The sequence below is a fragment of the Sparus aurata genome, chromosome 4, assembly GCF_900880675.1.
Source record: "Sparus aurata chromosome 4, fSpaAur1.1, whole genome shotgun sequence".
NCBI lineage: Eukaryota > Metazoa > Chordata > Actinopteri > Spariformes > Sparidae > Sparus > Sparus aurata.
Window position 1 is genome coordinate 11186819 of NC_044190.1, and position 27743 is coordinate 11214561.

Here is a 27743-nt window from a genome sequence, read left to right on the forward strand (position 1 = left end):
GGTTAACAGAACAAGGGCAGAAGGAAGGATTGTTGGATGAAGGGGTTGAAAGACTGAGAGAAGGAAAGAAGAATGACAGTACGATAGTCAGAGGGAAGGATGGAATGATGCTTCAAGGAAGGAGCTAAAGTTGAGAAAGGACAAAGAAATGAGGAAGTTAGGATGGAAGGAAGGAAGGACGGATGTGGCAGAAGTGAAAGAGTGAAAGAAAAACGGGGACAGTAAGAAAGATCTCAGACACGCTGCTCTTCTCGTGTCACAACTCAGTGCTTTTAATTTTGGGGAAAAGTAAAATTAAGCGGAGCTGAAATTCATTTCTGTTCCGCGGGGACTCACAGCAGCGTTCTCTGGCAAATGGCTTTTCACTTTGTCAAATTCTGCGTGTCCGTATCTCTGAGGGGCGGGATGCAGCGGCCGGCCTGCTGCAGGCCGTCCTGCAGCTGGAAGCTCTTTGTTAATAGCGTGTCTGGATTTGTCCCGTCTCAGGACCTCTTTCCTCGCCTTTATCCACCCTTTTGTCTGTGTGGATTGTGATTTCTTGCCTTTTGTGCCGGGACAGAGGCCACATGGTGCCTTTTTGCCGGAATCCTTTTTCTTTTCCAAACTTTAACTTTTTCACATAATATATTATCCCAGATGTCAAGTAGCAGTGAGCCTGCAGCCAGTTGAAAGAAGCTGACATACTGTTTATAACACAAAGCACAGGCTTGGAGTTTACTGGAACAGCAAAGGTAACAGCATCTGTTCTCTCTTTCTGCCTCTTTCTTTCCAGGAGTGTGTGTCTCTATTCTCTCACGGTGCAGAGATGAAGAGTCAAGGAGCTATTTCTTCTAATTTGTTTGGATTTCGTGACAGATGTGTGCCTTCTCTATTTATTAATGTTCCCCTTTCATTAGTCATTCTTTGTGTTTGCCCGTGCACACTTAGGTAAACAGCCGTGTTCGTTCTGCCTGTCACAGAGAAGTGCCTGAGGTTGGCACACACGCGCAGCGGAAACAGACAGTGTTATTAGACTAGAGACAAGACAAATAAGATCCCAGCTCTCTGCCTCCATCTCTGCCCTCCGCTAGTCTCTGCACCTGCTTTGTAGCTCTGCATTATTATCTGAAGCAGCTGCCCGACTCCTTCACAGTGTCCTCGTATTTGAGACACAACTTGCATCGGTGGTCAAAGCGAGCAGGGCAAGAGAGGCTGACCTGAGGACAGCAGCACTCATTTGTGATGTCCAAGCTCGGTGCAGTGACAAAGACAGATGTCATAAGACAATGGCTGAAAAGTGACCATCTAATCCAAAGTGGACTGTAACTGAGAGACTCCTCAACCAGCCTCTAAGATAATTAGATCAGAACTAACTGATCTGACAACTAACTGAAGCTAAATAATCTTGGATTGAAACCTGAGCTTCATCAACACTCTTCCTCCACGTCCTCATACCTTAAAGACTGAATAGATCAATTGCCAGTGACTGAGAGAACAACACACAGTGTGTGACTGTTCCCATAATGACATACAGTGTGTTACCATTGGACGGCACCTACAGCAGTTGGATCTAGAAAGAACAGGATGTTGAAGATAAGGCTCTGACTTAACGTATGACTCTTCACCGCTTGTCTAGTTCATTGTTTGTTCATGTTTTTTTAAAAAAAAGAGAAGCTTTATCATCAAGAAAAGAAAAAACTGTCCCAGACTGGTTTAAACAAGCTCAGTGTAGGTCTGTGACTGCAGAAGTGCCGAGTTGTTGTTTTCCAGGTGTAGATAAATGTCCCTGTGCTGCTGCAGCCCTGTGTGTCGGCCTTCAGGCAGACTAATGTTAGTTCAAGAGTAAAGTGTCATGGTTCATCATTTTGTTAGTGACTGTTGATCGAACCTCTTTACACAGTGCACAGTGCTGTGATTCATGCTCTCAGCAGAATGATTTCAAAACACAGTTGATTAGACTCGACCGAAGTCTGCAGGATTTTCCATAAAGGAACCAGACAGGAAGCAGTGAACCTTTTTGAATTTGGATTTGCTGCGTTTCTGTTGTTTTCATTTCCATATTCAAAGTTGTGCTCAGCTCTCACCACCTGCCAGCTCCCGCTCTAACCACACACTTCACTGATGGCCCACTACATCTGCTTTTCAAACACTCCTCCTACGACGGGTCTCAAGTTAATATTAAATAGTGCATTGCATTGTTTTAGCTTTGTTCTGCTCAATTCATGAATAAATGGATCTTATTTCCATATCAATTCAAAGTATGAGGCAAAACTCAGCGGGACTCAATGATTTAATTAATGATTGGAGCAGTTGTAGATGTTGGTAGCAGGGTGCCTGCATTGGTAATAAGATGTTTGTCTGCCTCACCCTGAACCTCGGGCTAACAGAGCCTTACTTCTGCTTGGTGTCTACTCCTGCCCATATCCTGTTGTGTTGAGTGTTATCGTATTCAATGTTCTGGCCTGGTAAGCTGGATTTCCCTCTTGAGAACACATCTTTGGTATTCTGTGTTATGCATTTGTAAGAATAGTTCAATAACATAAGAGCACTCAAAGTTGGAAGCTGAAACATGCTGTGCTATACGACCCAGAGTTTCTGCATGTCCTACTGATTTATTTAAAGACCTTAAAGCTGTGGAGAACTTCATTGTAATGAGAATGTTACATCCAGTAGTTTATGTGCCTACGCAGTTAGCAGAGCAACTTCAGAATTCATTTGGAGTCGTGCTCGTGTCCACCAAGCCCCCAGGACATGCTGCAGCCTTTGAGCCCGATTTGAAATAGTGGTCAAACCGCACAAATGACATCGTCACAAGATGCACACTGGCCCACAAAGGCTTCTCCCCTTGGACATAAAGCTGTGAAAGAAGAAGTTGTAAGTTGGAGCATCACAACCTCTGTGAAATGACTTGTCCCACTGTCAGAATTTGAACAATTCAGTCCACAAACATCGTTTGAAACGTCTAGAAGAGCAACACTATTGATCTATTTTATCTCCATCCTCATTTGCCGATGGTAGTTGAAGTGCTCGGGCAGCAGAAGTCTCCGGTGCACACGCCCCGGGGGAGCTGTGGCTCAGAGAGCATGTGCACTGTGCATTTATTAGATAATGCAGGAAGTTATTTTGGATCACGCACCACTGAGCAACATTCACAGGAATGAACAGAGAGGGATTTTTTTTGTGATGCAGTGGAGCTGTCATTGACTTTGAATTAGATCTTTAATTAAGTGGAACTATATTTTTTAAATTCAGTTACTGACCGATCAGAAAAAGTCTTTGGGGACCAATTATACAAAGCCACTTATACAAACTCTACCTCGGAATATGTTTCCCAAGCTCCTGTGAGATAGGCAGCAGCAGTGATGTTGGTTTTATGTTTTTTTTGTCCAGTTCATGCCCTTTAGCTGCTAGCAACTGAATCCCCACTGTTTGCCCGACAGCAGAGTCCCCTCCTGGAAACTACTGTACAGTGTTAGATATCATCAATCTTGCTGAGTGCATTCCAGGAGTTATTTCATGTTGAGGTGATGCAATCTGTTTCTGTGGCTTACTCAACACTGCCTCGTCTTTTTCTACTGCAGTTCGTAATTTCCTGTAGAATTTGCCAAGAGAAACTGATTGATCTTGTAGCAGTTAAAGGTTTAATGCGTAGGTGGAGACGGCGTAGTGAGAGCAAGTGAGCAGGAAAGATTGTGCTCATGCATGCCCGCTCTCAGGGTGAAGTCAGGGTTGAAACGGCATGTCTGTTTTCATCAAATCTGCCTCACTATTTAGACAGTTCAATACATTTTATTATTTAACTCTTCGATAAAGTTTTACGACTTTACTTACGTGTGGTCAATTCATTTATAAGTCTGAAAAGCAATTGCAGGTAGTACAACTCAGGTCTTTAAACTGTCAGATCTGGCCAGTGATTTGCTAAAATCAGACCAGCGGCTGCACCGTCGGGTACATCCAGGGTCCAAAATGATTTGTTAACCTCCTTTTTAGCAGTCTGCAGCAGCGCCGCGTTGATGGAACGACTCATCTCTCCCTCTCAGCTTCGAGACGGACAATTTCGGTCACGCCACATTGACGTTTTTTTCGGGTTGTTTAAAGGGACATTTGAAGACTCATCTCATTGTCCTCTCTGCGGTTTCACAGTCGTGACGCCGAGGTTTGATTGCAGTGCACGGCGGAGGGAATGACAGTGAGAGGGAGTACATTTTTCCTGTGTCTCCATAATGCATTTCCATATCTTCTCCTCTGCCAAATGAGTCCTTTGTCTGCTGAGAGACCAGTGCTAATGAGAGAGTTGCATTGCAGCATTTTAGAAGCCAATGCTCCCCCATTCATCAGGAGAGATTTGTGTTCCGTATTTTTTTTCTACTCAGCCGCCCTCCATCTCTGTGTTAGCTCTCTACTCTCTGATTTATGGTAACGAGGTTGTTGGCTAAAACCAGCTCTTATCGACTGAACAAAATGGCTCCCAGCTCTGTGTGTGTGTGTGTGTGTGTGTGTGTGTGTGTATTTGTGTGTCTCAATCCGTGTTCTGCGACTGACGCTGAATCTGAGCATCTGTGCATGCCGGTGTCGGTGCTTATGTGCCTTCATGTGCAAGAGCGTTGCCCTATTCTGTGTGTGTACATGCATGTGTCAGTATCTGTGTGTGTGTGTGTGTGTGTCTGTGTGTGTTTGTGTGCATCCCCACAATGAGAACAAGATGAAAGGCCGCTACTCCTGTGACTCACAAGCTGCTGCCTGCTTCCTAAATGGCCCTGAATAGACCGTCAGTCAGCGCGCTGCTTGTAATTCACTTGCGCACATGGAAAAATTACACATATGAAATGTACTTTTGCAAGTAATGAATGAGAAGATAAAAGGCAGTGAAGGACACATACAGAGAGACATTTCCATGTGCATAAATATAACAATATACTCAACTCTTGGATAGGAAAGACGAACAGAAAAAGAGAGAACTGCTACCTTGTTAACACTCATGAGCCTATTGTGAATGACAACAAACAAATGTGAATCTTGAGAAAGAAATATGCTCACACACACTGAAGCTGACAGGCACATGAATACAAGAGGAAATATACAATAAAAAGACATAATTGGTTGCAGGTATTTCCCATTTTCCTCTGTTCCAAACATTTTCGTCTCTATCCAACATATTTGCTTCATTTGCATTTGATTCATTGCGTGTGATGCATCCAGCGGCTCCACTATATGACAAACGGCTGTGATGTTTCTTGTCTGTGATTTTACCTGATTGTCCGCGAGCCCGGAGGGTCTGAGATTACTGCAGAGAAAAAACCTCTGAGATGACTTTTTGTTCCCTTTTTTCTCCCTGTCTTTCATGTTGTCTCTCACCTCGCGTTGACACTGCAGGCGGCATGAGCGATATGCTCTATTGTTGACAGTTGTTACTGTCTGTATGTAGTCGTGCTAGTGTAAGTGTTGCCTTGATGGTCTTCTGGGGCCACATGAAAGCATTGAAAAACCCTGTTTTCTATTGCTTTGGTTCGTCTTCCCTCATGTTCTCTCATTGTGAGGCGACATGGCTTGCTAGAAAGCATTCTTTATGTAGTATACAGTTCATTGATAAATGTTTTAATCTTTATTGAAATGTATCAGTTACTTGTACTTGTGATACTTGAGTACATTTATTGCCCAGAAATCACCTTTGATACTTTAGTACATTTAATATCAGAGACTTAAATACTTTTCCTCAAGTGCTTTTCATATGGCTGACTTGAAAAAGTAATGTTGTGACACATTATATTATCTGGGAAATCTAAACTACACTGGTTTGTTTCTGTCTGTTCTTGGGTTTTATTAACACTAACAATAAACAGAGTATTATCAATAACATCAAATCAAATCACCAACAACAACATTTGGCTATGACATGCTTGATTTTGAATTTGTGTAAAGGCCTTAGACATCGGAACTGCTGACATCATCTCTACGAAAACCTTAAACAATAAGATACTCTCGCAGTGTGGAAACTGAATTGGCTGTTGATGTCTCATCATATGGAAGCTCATGCCATATTATCAGGCAGCAATTAATGATGTTGTCATTCCTGATTATTTATCGGCTTATCCTTTCATTCGTGTGGAATGTAACACATCAAAATGAATGTCAAACATTGACCCCAATTTGCCATCGCCCAACGACTTCCCCTGAAGATATTATGTTACAGTGATGTACACTTACTACTATATATTTCCCTTATGGACAAAAATAAGCATACATGTCATGCTGCTCTGCTTCCTGTTATCTGTATCCAACCTGTCCATTTCATGTCATTTCAACTCATCTCACTGTGTGGGTACCAAAGCGGAGACAATTTCAGCGTTACTTCTTGTAGGTTTCCCTCATCTTTCTTATTTCACAGGTACTTCCCTCCCAGCCAAGCAGTCCCGCATCTCTCATCAACCTTTGTTGGCTATTCAGAGATTAACTTCCATTTAAATTGTATGAGAGCAGGGGTAGCACCAACAGAGACTATATTGCCATTTTATGAGGGAGTGAGCTGAATTCTGATTGGAGCGACTGTCTGGCTCTCTCTGCCTCAGACACACACACACCTACATTCAAATCGTTTTCTTATATTGGCATGAATGTTAAATGAACAGCACTACCAGGCAAGGGAAAAAAAGCAAGAGTGTAAAACATCTACTTAATGAAAGTGAACATGACAAACATGAATCATATTAAACAAAACCCTGTGATGTGTGCAGACTGGATTGGGAGATAACAGAAGGAGCACTTGGATCTAAACATCTGTGAGATGTTGGATGGGTTTGCATTATTTACAGTGGACTTTTACACTGCTGCCAAGAGGGAAGTTTTGGAATGTCAAGAAAGAAAACACACACACACGATTGTAGTATAACTGATGCAACATACAGCAGAGATGTGATTTACAATGTATACTCTGTCTCTTCACAGGGTCCCATCGAGAATGATGTTGTGATTCACGTGGCCCTGATAGCAGAGAGCCAGAGGTAATGAGTGTGTGTGGGTGTGTGTCTGCATGTGTCTGTGTGTGTCTGTGTGTGCGTGCGTGCCCGTCTCTTAATGTCTTTCAGGCCACAAAGCGAGGTTATTTTTTCCTATTCAGCTTTCAGTGCTGTAATTGTGGTGAGCTCATAAAGCCGGAGCTCTGCCTGACCCCTGCCATCATCTGTCACTCTTCTCATTGTGTGCGTGGGTTTGTGTGATTACGTGTGTTTGTGCGCAGGCTTGGTTACATGTGTAACAGTGCGGTTGTGTGTGTGTGTCAAACAGGGTCAAACGACTCTTTGAAGCTTGTTAACCTGTAGCTTCAATTATTGCTGCTGGTGAGTCCCCATCAGGACTTGTGCTTTATCTACCTCACTGCAGTCCACTTATTATGCTCGATGATACGCAGTATGGTTCAATAACAGCTATAGGCTCATGATAGAAGATTTACAATCGACACGATTTATATAACTGTTACATTTAAAAGACTGTCAGGCCAGAAGTCTTACTGACAGAACTATAGCTTCAGGAACTATAGACTCAAAGCTGCTGGTTTACAAGTTAAAGCGTAGATAGAAAGGTCAACCATTCACAGCACAGTATAAGGGGAAATTACAGCTTTTCTAAACACGAAACATAAAGTCACATAAAAATTAATTACATAATTTTGCAACACATCCTAATACCTACATGACTGAATAAGTTGAACACTGCAGCGTACCAGCGACAGGCATACAGGACCACTGCATTGTACGGCCATCTTTGAACAGAGGAGGTGGCCTACATCATTACTCATCACCCACCTACAATGCAGTACTGAGTTCTCTCCCCAGACAGCTTAACAACCATTCACACCTGGGCTCACCTAGCCTTAGCAACCCACATGAAGACTGGTTAGGTCAACGACCCACAAGTGGCCCCAACGACTCTGTAAGGACACACAGAGTTTAAAAGCCTGGCACTTACCATGACCTGGATGACTGACAACCTGTATCAGCATCTTTATACCGCACTACTGTACCTTATCTGACTTCTAAATATGGGCCGTAATAAGCTGCTTTCACAGTCAACCTATATAGTTGTTTTTGGGTTGAGGATGGGCTGTATTTCTGTGTGTGATGTATATGACGAGGACTGTCTATATGTTAGTAAACTTAACATTGTACCTTTGTGTTTGTGCAAAGACTGCAGGTGTTTTTGAACACTTATGGCATTCAGACCCAGACACCCCAGCAGGTGGAGCCCATTCAGATCTGGCCTCAGAAGGAGCTGGTTAAGGTAAGACACACACACACACACACACACACACACACAGACTGGTCATGCATCGGTCAGTGGTCACCAAGGTAACAAGCTATTTACTGGGCCCCACTGCCCTTCGGTAAACTATTGTTGGTAATTCCAGCTTTCTGTCAGACTGTGCATATGCAGTTTACAATTATACAGTTGTAAAAAAAGAAATACAACAAGCTAAATCAGGATATGTAGAGGAGGCCTTTCCACCTCAAAAACTTAACTAGTTAACAATAAGATTCTTCATATAGCAAACAGCCGGCTTTGTCTTTTTGCTTCTAAAAATCATAACAGTCTTTCTTCTCAGTTCAGAGTTCATTCTTTGCTCTCAGGCAGCCCATCTGTGATTTGAAGCGCTAAGTTGTGTGTCCCTTTCACATCACAAGTGGATAAATTCTTTTGAGCATCACAACCCCGGCAAAATGACTTGTTTCACTACTGTAATTTGAGCCATTTGGCCCAATAACATTTGTAAAGTCAAATAGAGCTGCATTGTTAATTTGTTATATCCCCATTCAAGTTAGCCAGGTGCTAAACCGGAAGTTAGCAAGCACGGCTGGAGAGCTAAGTATTCCCATAGACGGAAACTCAAGGAGCTTTTTTGGCTTCAAAACACCACCGAGAAAGAAAAAACAGGGCTCCATCTCCAACACTGTGTCCAGTGATAAATTGTCCTTGAATAGACCGCATCCCAAAATCCTTACTTATTTAAGTATGTGGAAAATGCATCACTTTGCACTGTGGAATTCTACTACAGATGCTCGGCTATAGATGTTACTTTGACAAAAAAAAAAAGATGAGATTTATGCTTTGTTGTTCAGTATTATAACAGTATTTCACCTTCACTGGAAAAGAAGATTGGGGCTAATAATGAGATTGGCAGAGTCACCCCAAATCCAACACAAGCACATGAACGGGCCACTGACCACTAAACTAAACTCTGATGTGGCAGTTAGGCTGTCATCCATGATCATCCATGATCGGTGTAACACCAGCTCTCATGCAGTGGATGTGCCAGTCCTGAGCTTTTTGTAACATAACCTGTAACCCTATATAATAATGAAGGTAGCTTAAGGCTGACTACTAGCATTGTAAAAAAAAAATGCAGCATTACACTTAAATTGAACACAACTAAGTAGTTAAGGAATGTTAATGTTTTTGATAAGACTACAGCAGAGAGACGCAAATTTAATTCCATTCCTCATAGTTTTGCTTTTGTGTTTTTGAAAAGGAAAAAAGACATTATCCCCCAAATATACTACATATATACATCACTCCTAAGTCTATAAGTGGACCATCACTGTTTAAGGGAGGGGGTTTGCCAACGTTCATTTGAAACCTCACTGATTACATTTCGGTAGTTACTGTACCTATCAATATTCCAGCGGGGCTTGAGCTTGGCTCAGTCAGTCCATCTGCTTGTCAGTCCAACATTTCCTGCTCTTAAGATTTTCCTCCTTGTCTCATCAATCACAGTATGGCGGCTGATTGGTTGACGTGATTGATCAGTCGAACCGTGATCGTTCAAATTGATTGATCGGCGTAATGGAAGAGCTGTCACGGTGTCACTCGGACAAATTGGACATGCATGGAGCTCAGCAGCTTCCAAATTTGTTCCCAAAAGGGTACATTAGGCAGTTCTGTCAGAAATGACAGGAATACCAAATTCTGACTTGTGATATTCAGAATGGTTCATTTGGAATCACTTCCATCATCGCCTTAACAACTGTTTCACTTCTGCATTTGAATACTTGGAGGTCAAAACAAGTGTTGCTGGGACTGAGGAGATTCTGAAGAGAATATAAAGGAGCTGTAAGCTGCAGTTGGATGAAAACTGAATACATTTAAATACTGTGATGAATTCAGAGAAAAAGCTGTTGTTTTAGATTTTGAAAGAGCCCGAAAGACAGTGGCATTATGAAACTTACTCCACCTGTGAAAGATAAGCAAAAATAATGTATTCCAGCCTTATTCTCCCATCTACTGTTTACTCTTTTCAGGCCACCCTATCTAGACACCAACAAACATTTCCTACCCTCTGTTTTTTCTCTTTGTTGCTTATCACTAACTTTAAGCTATAATCATTTCTCCAGTTCACCTTTTACACATTCTTATGTAAAATACATGGCCATCAGAGGTGTTCAGTGACAGTTTATTGAGATAAAATGGGTACATCTCTATCTCTGTCTCTGTTTATGAGGGATAGTAAAGCAGTCATGCTAAACTCTCAAACAGAACATCATTTTGTAGCAGCCCAACTGCAACATTAACTGAAATTCACTCACTGAGTTTTAAATCTCAGAAAATCCTTGATGTGGCTTACAGCTCATTCTGTTTATTACTCATATCATGCACTTTCAACAAAAGGGAAGGAATTGAAAATAATTGTATAAATTCTATATCCACCAGAAAATCTCCTCATCAAAACCAAGTCATTTCAAATCCCTTATCAGATTCCTTCAGATTCAACTTTAAGTAACTAAAGTCATGATTGACCTTGTATTTATGAAATGAAACATGTGAACATTACTCGTTGCTCATCACAATGGGAGACATAAGCAGAAGAACATATGATACTTGTTAGACAAACCCAATTGCCAGAATAAACGTTGTTTCAGTCCAGTGTACGTTTTGGCAAACCACAGATATAATATAACCCACTTGTTAGGGTTAAGAAAAGTTTAGGTTCTGGCTCAAAACATCAGTTTTGGTTTTCAGAAACACGGCTGGAGACATCCCAAGTTCTCTTCAAAAACAAATGATTTTGTGGCCACAAACACAGCTGGAAATTGTTACGAGGACTTAAAAATATCCAGTGTTGTCACATGTACAAATGTTGAAACACAGTCTTGAACTGTGGTCAGTGGCTTATTAGCCTTATCGCCTGTAACTCCACCCCATTCCCTTCACCCACTGATATGGAAGTTGGGTCATAAACATGTAACGTGAATGTGATATGACACGTTTTGTACAAATGTCAATATGATATGTAGACTGTGACTTGTACAAATGTGAATAAATTGATGGTTCACAGACATTAACTGCCAAAATTAAACCTGGCACTGGAGCAGATAAGACGTGTGACTAATACTTAAACAACCTGGAACTGGATCCAAAATGGAGCCATCCATTGAAACACAGCCCCCCATAAAGAAGGTAACGTGGGTAATAAAAGTTGACTTTACCTTATACTGCGCCTCTTTTGTGGTTTTGTGGTGAATATTGCAATAAGACTGGGCATCTTTCTCATTTGATTACTTCATTATTAACTGCTGAGCTACACCGTCAGTATCAGGTGAAGGGGGACTTTGCTTCTTTCATCTGCAGCAGATGACACCAATTGTACTGTCATATCTGTGACACCAACCAATACCTGCCTCCTGACTTCTGTTTCACTCCCATCGTATCAATCACTCTGACCGTGGTCCCTCCTGTAGGCGCTGTCTCTTATCTGCATGTGTATTGTTTGAAGTCTGTTTGAAGTGCTGTTTTCCCCGTCTTGTGTCTCTCCTCTGTCACATCCGTCACTCAATCCCCGGTCTCCTCCCCATCCTCCGTCCCCTTATCTGTCATGTTTGTTATGTAGCATCTATTCTTCACGCAACCTTCTATAAACAAACACTTTCTCCTACCGTGTCATCTCTCTGGGCTTTGTTCTTTACTCTTGGCCTTTCTACCTTCTGTCCATCTCCTGCTGTATCCGTCACATCCATTTCTCTCACCTCCGCCTCCCCTCTGGGCCTACACCCTGCCCCTCCCTCATTGTGTCTGTTACACCAAACAACTCTCCCCTCCAGGTCTATCATCTGCCTCTGAACTGTCATACCTGTTACTTTTTCCTTCTATCCCCTCTGCCTCTTTCTGCTGCGTGGTGCTCAGCCTCTCAAATGGATATGCAATTCTGAGTCAGAGCGAGCGCTGTGCGGAATATTAAATCCGGAGCCCCAGCCAGACATTTCTTCCTCGACAGAATCTGTTTATCTCAGAGTCACCACCATCTCGGATGCCGCGGGCTGCATTTGCTCACCTCACTTCGTCCCTCGCAGCCATTTGATCGTGTTGACAACAGCTGCCTGATGATGGGAGAGTGGCAATTACATTTTGCAATGTGTTATCCCCACCCGTACACCCCAAAGCTTATCCCCTCGCAAATCACAGCTTTCACCCAAAATAGCCTTCCTTTCAGCGGCCTCTCTCTCAGTTTCATATCTGATATTAAATGTGGACGACATTTTGACGTTGAGACTCTCATTGTCTTCTCTTGCTGGAGTTACAAGAGCCACCAAGAGTTATCTGACAGAGGTCCAGAAGAGATCATCTGCAGGGAGAGAGTAGGTCTGTAAGACTTTAAAGCAACATCATGTAACTTTTTTACTTAAAATAACAGCTTCAAAATCGTGTTGATGGGACAGTGTCTTGTAATAGGGTGAATGTTCTCTCTTCCTCAGCCCCTCATCGCTTGTTTCTGCACTTGGTCGAGTCAGTGAGAGGGTTAGTTTGTAACACACCACATTGTTATGTCATAATGACTTTTGTTTGTAGTCAGCACCTACATTACATCTGATGAATACCTGGGATTCGTATTTTTCGTATTTATTTCGTATTTATGACAGTAATGTTGCACTCAGAAACTGTGGGGGGGATGGGGGGCGTCAAATTGCACAAAATGCCAATTTCTACATTATGAAATAAATTTTGGCTAACCACAATTACATTTTAGTCACCAGCTCAGCGATTAAGGAACTGTAGGTCAGTATAAGCCTTCGTTACTGCAGTTTTCTGAAGGTGAACACAAAAGTGGTCTGATCATCACAGTTGTGGGGCATTTTGCTACAATTAGTTGAAGATGTTTGAGATAGTTTCTGTAAAACTGAAGTTTCTTTTGTATGTATGTGTGTTACCCATATGACTATCTACATTTCTAAAATCCCTCAAAGAAACGTTGAGTAAATGTTGTCATGTCCAACAGTCTTAAATGGACACGAATAGGATCATGATTTTTATTGGTTGCTGTAATAGTTTTCTACTCTTCATACTGGCTGGTCCCTTCCTAGTGTGAGTACAACGATGAGGGTCAAAATCTTCCATCCTTGTGGTATAAAGATGCAGTTACAAATTTAGCAGCAGCTGAAAGCAGGCAGATTTAAATCAGACAAGTATCTTAATCGCTTTGATGCAAAATTCTTTTTTTGTATTAATGTCCCTCCACCACAGCTCAGCATGGAAACGCTGTCTGAGGATATTTTGTACTAAAAGATTTTAGCACAAAGATTTTAGAAGTCATGCCAGTAGGGGATTACTTCACAAGAAGAACAATATCTCTAACCAACAGCTTGTTTAATGTGCTGTACATGTGAGGATTTCAGTATATTCTTGAGTGAAACATTAACAAATGCTCCCAAACCCTTTAAAGACATTTTATGGGGCAAACCAGTGGTTACAGAAACTTTTCACAACCAGAAAGTTTAATCCTAAACTCAATAGGCCCACACAGTATCATATTTAGCTATGTGGCAACATGCTGAACTCCTCCCTGCAAGCTTACTGTAAGTCCCTCTGGATGACAGCACCTGCTGTAAACGTAAATCTGTTATGCACTTTTTTTTTATTCCAGCATTTATATTTACACTTTTGGGGCAGTAGCAGCTATAAAAATGTGCAGGAACCTACTCCTGCCCGAGCGCCTATGAAAATGAGAAATGTCCCTATAGTGAATTAAAAGTTTTGCGACCGTTCGTCAGTAAATAGTTCATTCTAACACCTTGTAGCCTCTGCAGAAGTGTAAAATACAGCTTTTTATGATCCCACCTGTCAGGCTTGCTGCTTGTGCTGCGGTCAGTGGAAATGTGAGGCAATGAAAGGATGCTTTGATAGGCTGCCTGTCTGTTGTCGTTCTTCATTGGTATTCTGCACACAGGAAGTGTTGGGTGCAGAGGTTCCTCCAGCCTCCCGTGGCTTTATTCTCCTCCAGGTCTCATCCTCGCCTGTTAGGGCAGCGATTTGCAACGCCACTTAATCCTCCATTAACATTTCTCGCCTTTTATATAAAGACTGTTTCCTTTCTTCTTTAAGTGTATTTGTTTTAATTGGTCCGACCAGCGCATCTTCCTGTTGTGCTCAGCTCAGCCTTCTCGAACTGCTGAGGGAGTGCACGGGAGTGGCAGAGCACCACCTTTTGGTTGACGTTACGAATTGCAGATGGTTTGAGGTGGAAGAATGCGGCACGGAGGGCTTGATAGGCAGATTTCCTGCGGTTCTGCTTGAGTGTGTGGGTGTACTGATGCTGTTTCATGATAGGACAGATTGGGAGGTATTTAAATTTAGAATTTATGGGCTGTCACAAACGGAATAAGCACCCTGGTTTCACACTCAACCAGACACATTAAGAAATGTAATTCACACATGTAACCGAGCAAACGCTTCATCCCTCTCTCTCTCTCTCTCACGCACACACACAGCATGTAAGTGTGTCCCAGCAAACAGAGCAGAGAAATCGATGTCCATCTTCATTCTCTTTGCATCTCTGAATTAATGCATTTTAACAGCAGGCGACACAGCGGTAAGAAGCTTTTATCTGAAGCATTAAAGGTCTGCTCAGGGAAGTGATAGGCTGCAGCTCTTCTGTTATGAATGCATTTCAGATGTGACTGAGGGAGGAGGCCGTGACCTTTCCCTCTGCTTTGTTTTGACAAGCTGGGGAGCCCTTTGATGTAACTGCTGGGTAATCACAGCAGCACCTGCAGAAACAAAGATTTCTGTTTATCTGTCTTGCTCTTTATACCTGGATAACTGTGCACCAGTATCTCTAATGCCACAATTAGTGCCAAGGACCTCAAGTAAAGCCATGTGGTTGGCTTGAGCTTGAGTTAGAGTTTGAGCTGCATCCGCTTCAAAAACCTACCTGAACCTCCAGGGGATTAAACTTATTTGCACCTTGACTGACACCACAGAATTACAGTCCACCAATAACGTTTGAAACTTGACCTCAGCTGCTCCAAACGCATCTTCTCAAGCCAAACCCCGTCGGAGTCGAGCATTAATGTCAAGCTCCCCTCCCAGCCTCTGTACGCTGGACGTCCTGCACTGCTGATGTTAACATTTTCCAGCTCATAAAGGTGCTTTATACTTGAAGCCTGACTTGACTCAGTGTTTTCATCTTGAGACCGTGGGAGCAGGCTGAGTCAGGAGACATGACTTATGGCTCTGTTAAACCACAGGACCTCTGCGTAGGATGGAATAACAGTGTGGGAAGATTATGCATTGGACAGGTATAAACCACCTTCAACATGGCTCAAAATAAAGGACGTCTTCCCTCCTTCAATCTATAGTGATAGTGGTGATAGTAGGATCAGAGCATTTTATTGAGTGGAAAGTGTGGTCCTGTACCCAAGGCGAAAACAAGATTATTTGAGACATCTTTTTAAGGAACGAATGAGTAATTTTACCAATGTCACTTCAGTTTCACTTCTCCAGAAACCAGGCCATGTACTGTGGGTCAATCAATCATGCAAGAAAAAGATTTAGCTGGTAGATATTTTAACCTGTCAAGTGGGTACTCCAGAGATGTATTGCAACGTTGCACTCCCATAATGTTGGGTGACTTACAAGAGATAGATTATAACAGAAATGTTCGAAGAATGGAGATATGACTTTTACTCCATGGGTCACACTCCAAAAATGCTACATCCTATATTTCCCATAATTGCTCCTCTTTAAACCCTCCCATCCAGAACTCTCCAGGACCATTACTCGAATTGACGAAGATCCTTTGAAGACACAGTAAATAAGACAAAATTACCATTATCAGGAAGTATCAGGAATTCAGGAACAGAAATTTCCAATAAAAGTTGTGTGTTGTCCTTTTTGTGGCCTTTTCAAACCAAGACAATTGTAAACATGACAGATTGCTGTAATACGTCTGGCATATTGTTGGCTCACTGTTTTGTTTCTTGGTTGTGGTATATTCTCTGCTTGGAAACAAAATTGCTACTTACTTATCAGCGTTTAGCAGAACAATGGTTAAGTCTGTCCAGAAATCCGTCTGTGCTTTACCTGCTTTGACAAGTGGAATGTCTGCTGTGAAAAGTGTCTATTTCAAGTCAGCTGGAAACATACATAAAGTCAGCTTGAGATGAAATTTTAAACAGTCATGTGGATAGAGTTAATTAGCAAGCCAGCTACAGCTCAATAAATCTGTTAGCAACAGAATCACCTGATGTCGGCTAGAAATGAGAAACCTGCTGTTCTTTATTTACCTGTAAGTAGAAAAAGGCCCATTGTTGTTGGTAACGCTGCCACTGTTGTAACAGTGAAAACTGCATATGTAGAATCAAAACTAAAGCACAACAGGTAACTTTAGCATATAAATATACTCCTCCATATGTATAATATGCTAAGTGGCTCATCAATCAGCATGCAGCGATTAATTTATTCTAATGAGGGCTCAGCCAGGTCTCAGTGTGTCTTCTTATGGGCCTCTGCATCTCAGTACAACAGTGTTATCAGCTCTGGTGCCCATGGGTGTGCTCGGGTCCACTAAGCATGCTGCTGATGGCAGCGCAGGGACCTTTCGTTATCACCATGTCTCATAACTTTACGCAGGGCTAATATCAGTAGGTGGTTCTGCCATATGGTGGTAATTTCAGTTTATGAGTTGCAACAACAGAAACGTCTCAGTGGGACTGGCAGATGATGGACTCGCACTTTCATTACGATATGGAATGGCACTGTGCAGTGTGACATTTAAAATCAAATGTGATATTTTTGCTCCCAAAGCAACACAGATACAATCACAGAGAAATGTCGGAAAATTCCCTTACAGCTGGAATGCTAGCATTCAAATCACGTGCAGTGTGAATGTTGTGATTACTGACAAGATTATTTATTCATGTGTACATATGAATACGTGTGTGTGTCTCTCTGCAGGCATATCGTTTCCTTGCCATCAATAAGAAACTGGGGTTGAGTGGGCGTCCGGAGCGGCCCGTCGGCTGCATCGGGACCTGCAAGGTATCTGCAAATACACCTACACACGTGTACATAGCGGTACATGTGCACACACATGGTATGTACGCTCCATGTTGCCCAGCTGCACAGGTCAGAGGTGAATACTGAACACACTGCCCGTACATTGATCTACATTCATTTCCCAGAGCTCCCAGAAGCCGAGTGCAGCTTAAAATCTCACCACAGAGACATTCAGTTCCAAAAGTTTTCTCCTCTTCAGTTATACAGTATGCATCAGTGAATGCTGAATAGATTTTGCTTATTCTCGGGACTTATCACATTTTAATATGCAAAGCTGCTGTCAGGCAGTCTTTGTGTGTGTCCATGCCTGTGGAAGTGTGTGTTTGTTCGGTTCTTGTGTATGCGTGTGTGTGCGGATATTTCTTTCCGATGTTGTTTGCAGTTTTTCGCAAATGAAGGTCAGACCACGACCGAATAAGTTGAGCTATAGCAGCTTTCTCAAACAAAGACATTGCCAAACAAATGAATCAAGGCTCCCAACGCATTGCTAAGACAATATTATAATGGAACATTTATGGCGGAAATGGCAGAATGCCAGAGGGCATTATCATCATCAGTGTGTCTGTACGGGTGTGTGTGTGGCCCTGTTACAATCTGTGTGTGAGACGGAGCTTTATACCAGCTGTGTGTATGTACTGTGTGGCTGTGTGTTATCAGGAGTGGTTGTGTAGCTTCTTGTGTGTCCCCTCTATCTTAGGATTGATGGGTTGTTTTATACACTGCCCAGAATAATGTATACGTGGCTACTTGCAAGCCATCCGTCTTCTAATGCAATAGTTTGTGTGTGTGTGTGTGTGTGTGTGTGTGTGTGTGTGTGTGTGTGTGTGTGTGTGTGTGTGTGTACGTGTGCGTGTGTGTCTCCCTGCAGATTTATCGTATCCTGGGCAAGACGGTGGTGTGCTACCCAATAGTGTTTGATCTGAGTGACTTTTACTTGTCCCAAGATGTTATGCTGCTGATTGATGACATTAAGGTAAGTCCAGGTCACACTTTTGGATCTTACCTCTGCTGTGACTCTGAATCTGCTTGTCGACTTAATAACTGAGATATATTCACTTTGTCTGACCCAGAGACATGCAGCCTGACATTTGTGAAAAGGACAGGATATTAGCTGCTTTGGTTTGATTGCAAACTCATTTTAAAAGATGCCACAGAAAGGACACATACTGGAGTAATAGGATACCCAATACCAGTAGTGATACTTACTCATCCTAAACTCAGCTATTTTGTATTGTTCTGTCATTGATCTAGTGCCTAAATAGTATTTAACATCATGTACACAAAGACAACACAACAGGTTTTTGTTTCCTATTGCTCACTTTAACTAATCCTACTATATAATGCTAAAGATTTAATACCTTGTTTGTAATTGAAAGAATTGAAGTTAAAAGAAATGTCAAACCATTGTCAACTATGTTCACCTACTTCTTTTGCAACATGCCCACAATTATTTTGATTTTAAATGGTCAAAGATCCATTTATTCTGCACAAAAGCTGGGTCATCAAAGAACTATTTTAAAAATGGTTCTTTAAAGTACACAACTTTGGAGAACCATTTCTGGTACCGAAAAGAACCATTTTGTGATGGATTTTCACTCTGAAGAGCCAGTTGATTTTAGTTAGCAGCTTTACTTTTCTGTTTGTGTAGTATTTGAGACACAAGTTGTGCACACAAATATTAGGTAGAGTGCAAATAATTCATCCATAATACTAAAAGCAGTTCATGTACAGGTGTTATCGAAATGTTACCACAATAAACAGCAGTCCAAGTGCTTAACCAGCAGTTTTCCAGCTGAATGAACCTCGTATATTACTCTACCTCACAATGGAGCTTTAGAGGTTTGCCTCCTCTAAAGGAATAAAGTAGGGAACTTTATTATCCCCCCCTACGCTTATAATAAATACATCATATTTACTTTCAGTACTTTCAATAAAAAGTGGCAGTGCTGAAAGATAAGTAATGGTACTCTGTTGGATATAAACCCAACATGCTGTGAGTGCTGACTCAATTCAACCATTAGATTTATTGATTGACGATTGAGTTTGGAGGCAAACAAAAGTACAGCTTGTATTTCATTCAAAGAATCGAGTCATAACCATTTCAACAAAACATCTGAGCTGCTACTGAGTGTCCTTCTGACTGAGAAGTCTTAATTGTGTACCATTTCATCATGAAAGCCATAGTTGTTTTCCTGCCAGAGACCTTTTGTTGTGGTATGATACAGGTGAATACCCAGTCTCCTCTGATTGGTCAGCAAAAACACACACTGACCCAGCAGCCGCTGTGCTTAATCAATATTTACGTGCCAAACTAGCTGCTAGGCATAAACTATGCAGTTAATTATGGTGAAACAGAATTAAAGACGAGACGACTGATGAGGCTTTTCAGGGGCAGTGTTTCCTGTGGGAGAGGAGCGTCTGACTGTGTTGACTTTGACCTTTTTAACTTTCAAAAACTTTCACATGCACAACACAGCGAAGGACAGGAAAAAAGGCATAACAGGCCTCCTTTCAATTTGAAATCATTTAAATTCCACCGACTGTGAAAAACTGCAGTATTGTTACATTTCAGTGTAGTCTATATTTGTAATATAATTCATCTTCATAATAGAAAACTTTACAATTCAATCTTTTCTGATTTCGATGGTTGAAAAGGTTGAAGGCTGGGAGCTCGAGGCTGAAGAAAGAGAATGATTCAGTTTCTACTCTAAAACAGTGGAAACCAAAATCTTTGAACCAGCACCATAACCATACCAACACGAAATGGTGTGTGTGTGTGTGTGTCTGTGTGTGTCTTTGTGTGTGTGCGCAGAACGCCCTGCAGTTCATCAAACAGTGCTGGAAGATGCAGGGACGTCCTCTCTTCCTGGTTCTCATCCGCGAGGATAACATCAAGTAATATACACACTCAATAAAAGCTCTTTTGTCTTTTTTCTGTCTTCCTGTCTTCTGACAGCTTCTCCCATAGTTCCTCGTTCTCCTATCTATGAATCACTCTCTATCTCTCTCTTTCTGTTCCTGATACTGGCTCAAGCTTGCAACAAAATGTCTTGACAGTCACAGTGGATTTTTTTTAAGCCAACATTTCTGTCTCCCTCCCTCTCTTTCGTTCTACGTGTACTATTTCCGTTTATAGCAGCAAGGTGCAACTGTGTTTGCTTGCTGATTGGGTGATAATGTTTCTCATTTGTATCACTATAGCCTGGCTGGTGGGGTGATTACAGCAGTATTGACCATTATCCAGAAAGCCATATGTTAAGTGTGCTACAAACACTTAAACAGCCTCACTGCAGCATATGGGATGAGTCAATGGGCTCCCTTAGAAGCAAGTCAATAGTGGTAAGGTTGCTATTGATCGAACAATGACCTATACAGAAGGCACCAGCAGGCAGAATAAAGCAATGAGGGTGTGGATGACATACTAATGTTTGATTTAATACATGTGTTTTGTTTGGATATTAATGCCAAACACAAATGTTTCGACTTAGAATTGAACAGATTCAATCTATTGTCGGGAAGAAATCCACCAAATTGAGTAATTCTAACTTGTCTAACCTTTGTCTCACTAGAGGGAGCCGCTTCAACCCAGTATTGGACATGCTGGCCTCTTTCAAGAAGGGCAACATCGGAGGGGTCAAAGTTCATGTGGACAGACTTCAGGTTTGTGGATTTGATCGAAATCTTGTAATGATTATTTCACTGCTCGTTCTTAATCACTCTCTAGGGGTGCAACATCTAACGATCAACACTTAGTTAATCGTTACAAATGCACACAAAGGAAAGTGCAACTTTTACATGATAACAGCATTTTAGAAAAATGAAAAATACAACCTTGGCCCAAAATCTCCACAAAATCCAAGTGAATTAGGCAGTAAGAGCAATGGATAAATATGATTTAGATAGATTTTGAAAAATTTTGCCTTGCACAGACTCCCTGTAATTTATAACAAACAAAGTTGTTCAAAATCAAAAATATTGAAAATAGTGCTGTACAACCTACAGGACATAAATAAGTACAGATCTAGCGCTTTGAAGCCTTCTCTTAACAACAGACTTTAGTTTTACTGATTGTTTTTATGATAGTAATCATGCCTTAGTCAAGTGATCGAAGCAAGACTATTTGTCCACTTTAGTAGTTGTCAAGTAGCAGAAAATACCAGCTCAGGTGGGACAGTCGCACCAGTACAAGTATTGTACTGCAGACTTGACCAACTCAGAATATGTGTTTCACCAATAAATGTTGTACTTTTTAACAGTGATTCAGCTAATAGATTCAGTAATGAATATATCATGCAATAGAGACACATGGCAACCATTGTCCTCTGACATCGTACTCAGGGTGGTAAGCTTGAATGCAAGGATGATGTTATGCTGCTGTGTTCTAGCTTGCAAGTTGTACAAACAGAGAATCGGACAAATTGTTTCACCTGCCAATTGACAAACTACTGAAAAGATGACGAATAGTGAAAGTCTGGAGAGACATCAGGCCATATTCTAAGGTACAACAATGCATTTGACAACCTATAAGCTAACATTAGCATATAAACACTTCCTAGCTAACATAACTGTTAGATTACATCCAGTGCATTTTACTTGGAGGCCAAAATAAATGTGTCCAACACGTGATATTTTAGAATGAATGTATACCTTTTCTATATATTAGCTAGGAAGTGGTTGGATGCCAAAGTTAGCTGTTGTCTAAAGGAAGTTTGTAGGTTATCAATTATGTAGTTGTACCTTGAAATATGGCCTGATCTTATCCATATTGCATTTATATTGAGTTGCAACTTGGAGTACTGCAGCATAACTTTCTACCAACATTTGAGCTTCTCACCCGTAATATCAGAGGAAAATGGCCATCATGTGAATATGGCCTGTGGACATCATATTTCTTGTATATTTTAAAATTATTTGGTCGTCAGAATTACATTCAGGCATGGTTTTTCCTAATGTGTTCACCATGTTTATGGTAGATCTCATCTTTCTCTCTTATATGATGAGCAAAACAAGGCGCAGCCATAGACTTCACTGGTCAGTCATTTATCGAGAGGCTCAGTGGTGTTGAGTCATGACATTGTTACAATTCAAATCCATACAAGTAGATGAGTGAATCCATGTTGCCATTTAGTATTACCACACTTTGGATTGTTTGCATATTGTAAAGGGGTAAAATGTTCCACCTGGTCTCTCCTGTTGGCTCAGTTACAACGGATATTACAGCTGCCTCTGATATAAACAATGGCTTAATAATACAAATGTTAATTAATCGTGTTGCAGGGGGTCATCTCGCTCATTGGGAAAAACACAGAGGTTTCCTAGCCCTTAATCTGTGGTCCCTTCTTTATCCAATAGCAATACCAGTGTTTACCTATGTTTTGACCTTGGTCTGTCACAATCAATTTGTGAGGCACACTGTTTTTGTTTGCCTGGGAAAGGTGAAACTGAATTGAGCCATGGTGGTTTTAAAAAGGAATTGGAAACTGTTGGGTTGAAGCCTTTTGTGGCTTGTTAAAAATACATTGAATTGATGGTAAGGGAATAATAAATGGTGAATTGATAGATTGGAGGTTGATCCCTCTAATGTATCCGTTGGCCTGCTGTCAAGGCAACAAACCTGAATCAACAGCCGTTGCCAATGTATATTAATGAGTCATTCTACATTACTGGATGATCCCTTATTTATGACATGAGGGCATGAATCAAAACAAACATGATTCACAGACGTAAAGAAAACCAGCCTACCAAGTTCAGCTGTATTACTAAGGAGGGGTCACACAGGGTCCATTGTCGGTGTGTCCTCAGTAGACAGTCCAAAGTCTCCCAACATTTTCCAAAGGAGGAAAAATGGTCAGCTGTACATGAAGAACACCACAAAATATTAAGGAAAAAAATTCACATTATAATGGGTCTCATTTGCTAGATTGTTGCTTCATTTAGTTTTATCAAGATCATTGCTTTCAATGGGGGGGGGGGGCATGAAAACACACCATAAAGCTAGCATAATCAAAATTTTGATGTTAGCAGTTAGTCACATGATAACATATGATGTGAAATGTGTCATTTATATTGGCAAAACTACAAAGAATTATTATTATTACAATCATGCCACTCTGCAGTTCCTCTCAGCTTTACAGAGCATTTTAGTATCTATTACAGCAATGGGCTGTAAAATCAAAAGAGGAGTTAAAAGATCGACCTCACTTCCAGCAGCGGCAGGCAGCTTTGTCTTTTTCATCTCAAAGCTTTTAAACCACGCTGCACCACTACCTGCCCAGCACCAAAAGGCAGACACACAAAGTTAGAGATGAAATGTTGAACATAGTGGAACATTTAGCAGCTAAAGAGTTAAATATTTATGTCGGGGGCTGGAGGAGACCAAATATAGAGCTAAAAGGAAAATTGAACATGGTACTTAGATTCACCAGGTAGACACAAAAGGCCTCAAATAAATGCAGATTTTTTCTTCTTTCTGAACCTGCTAATAAGTTAATAACAAACTGTTACCTAAGAAGTGTCTCATATCCACTTCAGAGGTCAAAATATGTCTGTGTGGTGTGTACAGCTTTATTTAAATGCCCTTAAGTGGTCAAAAATAAGTTGACAAGAGTAAAACTTGCGCATAGAATTCTTACTGAACATTAACAAGTCATATTTGTACATCTCATAACTGGAGACACTGCTTAAGCATAACTTTAACTCACTGAAATGCTCACAGCAGTTTTCATGAATTTATGATGAGCTGTAAACAAACACATTACTGCAGATAATTTAATAATAGTTTCATTTTGACTGCAGTAATTTGAACACACTAAATCCTCATGATGGCAGAAACAAGGAAATAAGGCCAAGGTAGAATCTGAATGATTTCACATTGGTAACTTTAAATCAACGGCTTTGTCAAACTTGGCACAGCTCTTCCAACTCAAACTTCTCTCTCTGTGTGTTTGTGGTGTTCAGCAGAGACTTCCTCACATAATCTTTTTTTTCCCCCTCCTTTAAAGTTCTTCCCTCCCTCGCCTATTTGCTATTCACTTCACAGCTATCTCCTACAGCTTTGAAACACTTCTCCTCTTCATCATCTCATTGTTATGGGGATCAGGATTGCTCCTCTCCTACGCCTCGTATTTTTGTTTTGGAGTTGACTTCAGTTGGAATGGCTAATATCACATGTAGACCACAGGAGCAAGTGGTACTGAACTGCGCTCTTTACTCCTACACTGCTGCGCTTTAGAATACTCAAACTTTTACTGTGTTCCACACTTACTTGTTACTGTGCCTGTACATATTTGTAAAATATGAAACAGTGAACTTAGTTCACATCTCGCCACTCCATGTGTAACTTGTTATGAACTGCATTATTCAAACAGTTGTTTTGTATACTGATTCACCTGACAAACCCTGACAAATCCTCTTGAGGATTTATGCCTCTCTGTCTGATTTTTCTTGTTCGTGCTCCTGAGCTTGCCTTCAGATACCATTTCCCCACAGACATACACACTGAATAAATATAGGTGGGCAATCTCTTCTGTTACAGTGGCAGAATCATAAATCTCCAGATCATTTAATGTGTCATTTTATTTCTTCTAGACCCTGATATCTGGAGCAGTGGTGGAGCAGTTGGACTTCCTGCGTGTCAACGAGGCCGAGTAAGAGCTTCCTCTTGTCTGTATATTTGCTTTGTCCAAGCTCCTGGTAAGTTTGTCTGTTGGCAGGGTATGTCAAATATCAATGAAAGGTACCAGCATTTACAGTTTGTTGTTTCAAATTTCAAATGTTTGAAATGCGAAAAACTAGCAGTGCAAGACCTGCACATGGATCTACTGTCTATACGCAAATATGACTTGTGATTGTGAAATGTGTGTTTGTGTACGTAGGATCCCAGAGTTTAAGAGCTTTGAGGAGCTGGAGCTGCCTAAACACTCCAAGGTGAAGAGACAGACGAGCACGCCCAACGCCTCCGACCTGGAGCAGCAGCCAGAGATCAGCGTGGAGGAGTGGCTGCACAAGCCCACCAATGAGATCATCCAGAAGTTCCATGTGAGTTGATTGGCTTTAAGGGAAAATAGCCCACACATTCATATTGAGGATAACCGCCAATGAAATGGATTCTTTTTAATAGAATTAGAAATGTAGTAAAGTAGAAAAATCAATTTGAGGAAAACACATAAATCTCTGCTCCAAGGTGAAGAGACAGACGAGCACGCACAACGCCTCCGACCTGGAGCTCATTCACTTATAAGTTTATTCACAACAGCACACTGTAACCTTCACAGAAAACTGAGCCGATTGGATTTTACTCACATTCAACATTTGTTAATCATTTAAATGTGAGTTAAAGTAAGTTAAATACAGAAGCCTTCACATTACTCAAAACTTAGTAATTAACACAACCACAGCTTTCTGTTCACATCTAACAGCAGCCTGCCTCCTCATATGAAAGGTTTGCCTCATTATTTGTGTGCAAGATGGCCTCCATGAACTGTGTTCTCACCTGGCCACCTGTCTCCTGTTTTATTATGTATCATCATCGTATAAATACGATCAAACATGTTGGCTGGAGTCCAGATTTTGGGTGCCATTAGCTCAAGTCTGCAGACTTTTAATAGCCTTTTTATTGAGCTTTCAAGTGATCGTCTGTGTTAGAAAAACAACACTGAACCATCATGATTTGTTGGCTCTATGTTCCACATATTATGACAGGAGTCAGACTCAAAGTCTAAAAGCTGCAGACATCAGACTTTGGTGTTTTGACTAATTTGTCTCATGATATTTAAACTCTTTTTTAATAAATGTGGCCATCTACTCTGTCAGTCTGTCTGTAGATGTACTCTCTCTCACACTCTTCACAGCGCTGTGAAGTCTCTTTGGTCAATTTGGCCTATTTTTAATTCATTACACTAATGGTCACATCAAAGCTACCAAACATAATGACCATTTTACTTTTAGGAACATTTCAAACAATACATAATTTACCCCAATCTTCCTCTGACATCCTAAAATATGCCTCTTTCTTCTCTGTATTTTGGGCACATTTGGGCTGCCATCAAATTTAAACAAGGTAATACTTTAAAAACATTCCCATTATAACCAAAATAACAAAATTGCAAAAAAACAAAATTGATGTAACAATAATAGTTTAAATAGGGCTAGTTTGTGCTGACTGTGAGTGGGTAAAATTGTAGCTGATAGAGTAAACAGTGTGTAATTACTTGTGTTTGTATTCATGACTTTTCCTCTCATTTGTGTGTGTGTGTGTGTGTGTGTGTGTGTGTGTGTGTGTGTGTGTGTGTGTGTGTGTGTGTGTGTGTGTGTGTGCGTGCATGTGTGTGTGTCATTGCCCAGGACTCCAACTGTTTGGCCAGTCAGGCTCAGCTTGCAGGCATCCTTCTCAAGAGAGAGGGACCAGACTACCTCTCCAGAGATGGTAAAAACTCACTGTGCACACGTTAAACAAGTTATTCTGAAACAGAACAGCAGACTGTGATCATGTCACAAGTCTGACCAGTTAGCTGCTTGGTTAACATTGTTATCCATCCATTTTTCTTGTTTTTGAATGTGTAGTAAATAAATGTACAGCTAAATTTTGGCAGTTCTGATCTACAGAGGATGAGGATATAATCGTGTATGACTGTATGTGTTTTTCTGATGTTTTTCTGATGCCTGAGCCCAAAAATATTATTTGTGATTGCAGAAAACATGATGGATGAGCTGGAAAGAATCTATAGAAGAGCTGGCAGCAGAAAGCTTTGGTCTGATATTCTCACACACATACACACACACTGTCTGCAGCCTTCCAGTCTGTTGTCATCATTTTCTTTTCGCAAATATATAGAAGTAGAGATTACCAAAAGTGTCCAGATCTCAAAAACCTAAAGACTAAGTCCAGTGAGCCTTTTTAAAATGAGGATTTTGCTTTTTGTTTTGTTTACCAGTGATCTTGTTAGTCATAATTAATTATTTCTCTTTATGAATGATGTAGTGGTTTGGTTTTATGTTGGAAAATTGTCCGAGACGTTCCGTTAATCAAATGTCTTGTCTCCATACCTGTTGTGTCCCCATTTGTTGTCCTCAAAATATCTTCCCTCGTCTTGACGCTTTAAAATAACTTACATTAAACCTGGACGAACTGTAGGCTGGCAGTGCGACACGCTGCCGTCATTCTCAAGAAGTTCGCCAGCTCTATAGCTCCTCACATCACCACTATACTGGTGAATGGGAAACAGGTAATGTTTGGGCAGCGATGGACTCAAGACGCCGCATGTTTGCTGCCAGTTTGCTGGCTAGCTAGCTGTCTAGTTTGAGAGCTGTGTGAGCTTCAGCCATATGAACTGTGTGATTCTTCAGAACCACGGCTTTTAGAAAGTCAAGGAGAAGAATTAGTCATATTCTCTCTTTAGATTTGTGTCAGGCATTTCTACTCTTCCATGACTGCACGTGATTGATTGGTG

General features: G+C 41.1%; 1 protein-coding gene across 3 annotated transcripts in view; it reads left to right on the plus strand.

Annotated features, from left to right (window-relative positions):
* The window catches only part of phkb (phosphorylase kinase, beta), a 110511-nt gene that overhangs the window by 73863 nt on the left and 8905 nt on the right, over positions 1-27743 (plus strand). For 2 of the 3 annotated variants that reach the window (XM_030414092.1, XM_030414090.1), the window contains 10 exons: positions 6922-6977; positions 8160-8253; positions 17194-17277; positions 18164-18268; positions 20108-20190; positions 20865-20955; positions 24883-24941; positions 25170-25332; positions 26638-26719; positions 26987-27044. In XM_030414092.1, the coding sequence (XP_030269952.1) occupies positions 6922-6977; positions 8160-8253; positions 17194-17277; positions 18164-18268; positions 20108-20190; positions 20865-20955; positions 24883-24941; positions 25170-25332; positions 26638-26719; positions 26987-27044 (875 nt within the window). Of the gene's footprint in view, positions 1-6921; positions 6978-8159; positions 8254-17193; positions 17278-18163; positions 18269-20107; positions 20191-20864; positions 20956-24882; positions 24942-25169; positions 25333-26637; positions 26720-26986; positions 27045-27427; positions 27519-27743 lie in introns of all 3 variants that reach the window. The other variant, XM_030414091.1, reaches the window with a different exon arrangement.